The sequence below is a fragment of the Bombus vosnesenskii genome, unplaced genomic scaffold (genome assembly GCF_011952255.1).
Source record: "Bombus vosnesenskii isolate JDL3184/JDL3185 unplaced genomic scaffold, Bvos_JDL3184-5_v1.1 scf7180000015352, whole genome shotgun sequence".
NCBI lineage: Eukaryota > Metazoa > Arthropoda > Insecta > Hymenoptera > Apidae > Bombus > Bombus vosnesenskii.
In genome coordinates, this window is record NW_022883953.1 from 1 (window position 1) to 5,551 (window position 5,551).

A 5,551-nucleotide genomic window follows, 5' to 3' on the forward strand; every position below is an offset into this window, starting at 1 on the left:
GAAATAACGATAGACCAAAAGCTGTTTAAACGAGACACAAGAATTAATCGTGCATTTTATTAAAAAGTTAAGTACGAATAAAAGAAAGAAAATTTTCGAACTTTTTTCGAAAGAACATACATTTATTATACAACATACATACATTTATTATATATTGTGTTCTTTCAAACACAATAATACCTTCCATAAAGGAGCACAGCTCAGATGAGACTTTTTATAGTTAAACTTTTAACGTACTCATAGAAACGAAATTTTTTTTTTAAATAGAACTGTTACATTTTACGACACGTATAACATCGAACATTTACCAACATAGCGATGCCAGCGTACATATATATATACTGGTATACTGGTCATCTTTTTTCCACACGTTTTTAACTTTTTAGCTGTTTGTGAATGGGCGCCTAATCAGCCAATCAGAAATGGCCGATATTCTATGAATCCTTTTCTTCAATGCTCGAAAAGCTGGATATTTATCCAAAGCTGGTGCCCCAAACATATACTCGAAATTTTCAAGGGCCGCTGCAAATACGAAGTCCGCCCATGTCGTCTGAAAAAAGGTTTGTATACATTTATTTTGTACCTCCTCTATTAAACAATTTTTATAATTTACCTTGAAAAATGTGAAAAATTGAACTCTTAACTAAAGATCACTAGCTTTTTAGGAAGAATTTGGATTTTTATTTTATTGTCAGATTTTAATGGATAATTTTAGAAACTTCAACCTTTGGAGGTATTTGTTAATTAAAAATGACAAAACTGGTATTATGTAAAAAAGAATAATGTGTATCCTGAATCAATGTCGAATGGAAATTAGACAGTTCTATAAAAATAATCCTTCTCACGATTCCACAACTTCATAGCTTAATTAAATACAATTCTTCGGTGATATAATTACAAATACATTTACAGGAATTGTGTAATATGATAAATATCTCGTTAAACAAATTGAAATCGTAAACTCTAGATTCTAGTATTCTTTCACTTTCATGTTTCCTATGAGCCCTTCAATCGCTAAATATTTTGCAATGAAACACGTATTATTAAACAACATAATCATACTAAATTAATTTAATGTGACTATTTATTATTATTATATAATAACACAGTTAAGACTGTAATAATTCTATCATTGTAATAAACTACGCCTGTGTGTACCGTATCAATGGCTAATCCTCGAGAAGATTCATTTGACGCCCACAACCCCATTTCCAATGACCATCCGACATATATTATATAAATATGATATTTCGAATGGTATCATTTATCACTCATTAAACAAGAGTGTCATATCCAGAGAAATGATTTTACATATCTTAATCTTTGCTTTGATTACGATAGTAATAATTTCTATCGAACTTGATGAGGAAGATACATGAATAATTATCTAAAAGCTGAAAATCTTGGCAAATTCATTTGTACATAAACTAACAGGAGTGAATTTTAAAGATACACTCTGCTCTCAACAATTAAAGCTGTCTTGTCGCAACAAAGTTTCAATAATTTTTTATGGACAACATGGCCCAGTTTGCACAAAGACTAAAAATTTTAACATTAAATTTGGATAAAAAATCTTACGGTAGTAGGAATGATATATCCTTTATTTTTGCCAATAATCTGGTCGAATTTAGTCAAGTAAAATGGTATTGTTTCGTTCAAAAGTTGATTCTTCCTCGCTTCCTTCTTTTCAGGATTCTCCTCCATGCGACAGTAGCAGATATCTGAAACGTATATGAAACCAACCGTTACGTTCATTTGTGTTTTTTCCCCCAAACGAAGAGAAAATAAGTTGTGAAAGATGGAGTAGCCTCTCATAGTTCCTACAATTTCTTCATTCTCTTTGCTTTCTTCAATATTGCCTCAACAAGTTCCTGTGGTTCACGATACTCGAAATATATACAATGTTACCAGCGTGGAAATTGTCTTGGAAACTTGGAAAATCTTTCAAGAGGAACAACATTGCTAACTGAGATTCGAGAAAGGAAAGGTAAGTAAATCCTTGCTTCTACTTAGAGCTTTTTTATTTACTTCTGACGAGTGAAGATCTGTTGTTAAAATTTGATTAAAAGTACCAAGAATGTCGAGATATAAACAACCATTTGTGGAAAGGTCAGGAGAAGCAGAATTATCGAATAAACGTTATATAACTCTTAGTGATTAAGTAGGAGAAGAGAAACGAGAAAAAAGTCTTTTATCTAGGTCTTAATAAAGTATACTATATTTATCTCCATATCAAGAATAACAACAAGATATAAACAGTCTTCTAGAAATTGAGTAAATATTACATAATTACATCTTGAGCAATATTTTACGTCTTAGCTTTTGCTTAATCATTATGATAATCTTAAATATCTGTAAATTCTTCACAGACTCTTTGCATCTTCTATACAGGTATCTCATGATCATGTGATACCACACAGGAAGAAAAAATAGAGGAAAAAACAGCGTAAAAAAAAGTTGCGTAGGAGTATCGTCGCACTACATCATTCGACAATTGATGCACGTCATGGCGATCGTCACGGTTTAAAGCAGGCCATCAAAAACACGTTTGTTATCGTACGGAAAAATCTGCGACGTTCCAGCTGTTCAGGTGCATCGAATTGTGAATCATCGGCGGTACGAAGCAAGGCGAGGGGCGTAAATAGAGAAAGAAGAGAAGAGAAGGATTCGCATAAATGATAAAATATAATCGTTCGTTCCTCGTCGATGGCGGATGGATGGCTTTAATCGTGGACGATATCGATACGATTATATTTTATACATTTGAAACAAATATAAAAGACGAGCAAAAACCAGAGATACGATCGTTATGATATTATTCAATCGGTAGCCTATTTACCTCGTTTTTTGTTCACCTTCTCTGTCTAGTAATAATTTTTCGATTCGACTGGCGTGACGTTACGTTGGCGGTGTAAAAACACGATTTTAAACACCTGCGGATAGTTGCATGAGTTTCGAGCGATTCCATTCCCTTCGATTTATATTTATGCGATCAACGCGCGGATCGTTAACGCATTATGCAGACAGCAGATGTTACGTAATCACACATATCGTAGTTGGAAATTAGTAACGTTATCGCGTACCAGGATCTTCCTGTCTTTGATCATCGAGTAACACTTCGTTGTCCTCGCTCCTTCCGCGGATAACCAGCGTTTATCATATAGAGACAGGGATTTGCAAAGAATAAAAGTTGTAGAACGTTGAAAGGCGTTGAGAGAAACGCGATGTTATCCCGTTATTCGTTAACGCAACGCAGTTAAAAAAAATCCCGTAGGAAGATTACGATAATAGATAACCTGAGTCGAGTGTTTGTCGGGGGATCTAAAAGATTCTTTCGAGCTGAGCGTCTGAGATTGCAGAGAAGAAAATTTGGAAGCCATCGAATTCGTGATGTCGATAGAAATCTTCAGTTGGAATCGTTGTATCATAACGTAGTCTGCTTATTGTCGATAAGACTTTACTAAACTAAAAGTGACTACTAAAAGTTTCTATCCTCTAAATTCTATCTACGATTCTATAATCTAAAAACTGACTTTTGCAAACAAACTGTAACATTCGCTTAACGGAAAGATATACGTATCTTGTTTGTACTCGTCTTTTCACAATGAATTCTGAACGTCTGTCTCTGTGGTGAGACAAATACAAAGTCATCTCATCAGTTACTCACCTTGCTTCAAATCTCCAAGAGTATCGACGAGCTCGTCGCATATCATCGCATCCCATTCGTCCTTTCCCATTAGATCGTACTTCCTCGCCAAGTATCGCGCCACAGCGTTACTCTGCGCTACCGGTTTCCCGTCTATCTCCAGCACAGGCAGCTTTTTATAAGGCATTGCTAAGAACAAACATGGCTCATATGAACACTGTGTAGAGGGAAACGATCGATAGGAAATCACAACACAGCTTCCGAGGCCGTTGCGTTCTTGTGAATAGATGAATCGAAATCATTTCGGTTTTAATCAACATGGCCTAGTAAAGAAATACAGAAATGTCTTCTTTCTCCTTTTTTTCTTTTCTTACGATTACGATGGACAGGGTATCGCGTGTTTTTGACTGTTGAGAAGAACCTAAAGTTTTTAAAATCAAGGATAAAAGATCGAGTATAAAATTTGTAATTCTCACGGAAAGGAACGAATCTGTCTGATGCGGTGTACTGAATGTACGAGGAACGATCAGTATCGTTTTGCGGGAAGACCTTATGCAATGATAGTGGACTTACAACTGCGAATAAAAAATTCACGTCGCATAATACCAGACACGGAAAAAATATTAGAAAATGTACACGGTTCTTGTAATGAAAATTGAAATGCAAGGAATATAAATCGAATGTCTCTTGCGAACGTAATTTTGTGTTTTACACCGACAGGATTGATTTACAGACTTACGTTGATTTTTGGTTTCTCTATCTGCAAGCGACATATAAGATTATATCGAAGACTATGCTGCGTAAAACTTTTATTATACTATTTACGATAGAAATGTCGCAACGGAAGATCGAATTTTATGTCTGCTTTGTTCTTTCGACTTTTTAGCTATGTTCTTGTTCATTTCCGAACTGATTTCAATTTTTTATCCTTTTTTTCCAACAAGTCCTAAAAATTTTTTAAATGAACGAGAAACGTAGAAGTATTTTTGTATTCCTATTTTAAGTCGCCTATTTACGGTTTTCTCAAAATATTCGAAACGCTTCGATTCATTGAAAACAATAAAGATTGCAACACAAAAATTCGAGAATCGTAAGTGAATTAAGTTGGTATTCGATAAACACGATATTACGGAAGCAAAACTTAATGAAAAGTTCGACTTTATTCCGTATGAAATTTTACTTTAAGTAAGTTTAACCTGCACGTGAAACGAAAGTTTTATCTACAGAAAAGTTTGAGTAAATGGTAGATACCTGAGAGTTGAACGATGAAAGTAAAAATCGATTCTTCACGCTTACAATCCTTGTATTCAGGCCAGAATTCTTCGGGGATCCTCTCGTCGGTATACTCGATGCCAGTATATGCAAATATGTACCGTATATGTTCGGCACGATCACGGGCATTGAAGTAGATTAGTTTGTAGGTAGGTTCGTCGCTCATTTTCCTTGCTCTGTCAACTTATCGAGAAAAATGATACAATTAACTCGTGTAATTAACAGACTGTGTGCGTGTTTGTGTGTATAGAGAACAATTTATTTATAGATGGAATAATTCGTATAATACGCAAAATAAATCATTTAGAAGGCTGGAATATGTGTTTTTGAAACAATTAATTATGTCGAAAAATATTTCAAAGCAGATATAATTATGAAAAACATAATAATTAAATGTATGTAAATGTATGTAATAATAGTTAAATGTATGTAAATGTAATAATTAAATGTAATTAGTTGTGAAAAAAATAATAATAAAAAATAAATAAATGTAAAAAAAGAATTAAATGTAATTAGTTTCTTTTTACGCACGCAATATTATTGGCGATATATGAAGGTCAACTTTATTTTTTTAAATAGATATATTTATACATATATTTATAGATATAAATACATATATTATATAGATATAAT

General features: G+C 33.5%; 2 protein-coding genes across 2 annotated transcripts; both read right to left on the reverse strand.

Annotated features, from left to right (window-relative positions):
* Positions 1-264: 264 nt before the first annotated feature.
* LOC117241186 (glutathione S-transferase-like) lies at positions 265-1,835 on the reverse strand. Its single transcript, XM_033507162.1, has 2 exons — positions 1,579-1,835; positions 265-550 (listed from the first exon to the last, which is right to left on the reverse strand). Exons 1-2 carry the CDS (start codon positions 1,813-1,815, stop codon positions 383-385), a joined length of 405 nt encoding a protein of 134 aa, XP_033363053.1. The 5' UTR covers positions 1,816-1,835; the 3' UTR covers positions 265-382.
* Positions 1,836-2,674: 839 nt separating this feature from the next.
* On the reverse strand, positions 2,675-5,243 carry LOC117241187 (hematopoietic prostaglandin D synthase-like). The gene is made up of 2 exons (XM_033507163.1): positions 4,898-5,243; positions 2,675-3,835 (listed from the first exon to the last, which is right to left on the reverse strand). Exons 1-2 carry the CDS (start codon positions 5,082-5,084, stop codon positions 3,660-3,662), a joined length of 363 nt encoding a protein of 120 aa, XP_033363054.1. The 5' UTR covers positions 5,085-5,243; the 3' UTR covers positions 2,675-3,659.
* Positions 5,244-5,551: the final 308 nt, after the last annotated feature.

Coding starts and splice junctions, on each gene's coding strand:
- LOC117241187 (XM_033507163.1), bottom strand. CDS start 5,084: ATGAGCGACGAACCTACCTACAAACTAATCTACTTCAATGCCCGTGAT. Junction 3,836..4,897: donor TTTCATCGTTCAACTCTCAG/GTATCTACCATT, acceptor GTTTGTTCTTAG/CAATGCCTTATAAAAAGCTG.
- LOC117241186 (XM_033507162.1), bottom strand. CDS start 1,815: ATGAGAGGCTACTCCATCTTTCACAACTTATTTTCTCTTCGTTTGGGG. Junction 551..1,578: donor GATATATCATTCCTACTACC/GTAAGATTTTTT, acceptor ACCTTTTTTCAG/ACGACATGGGCGGACTTCGT.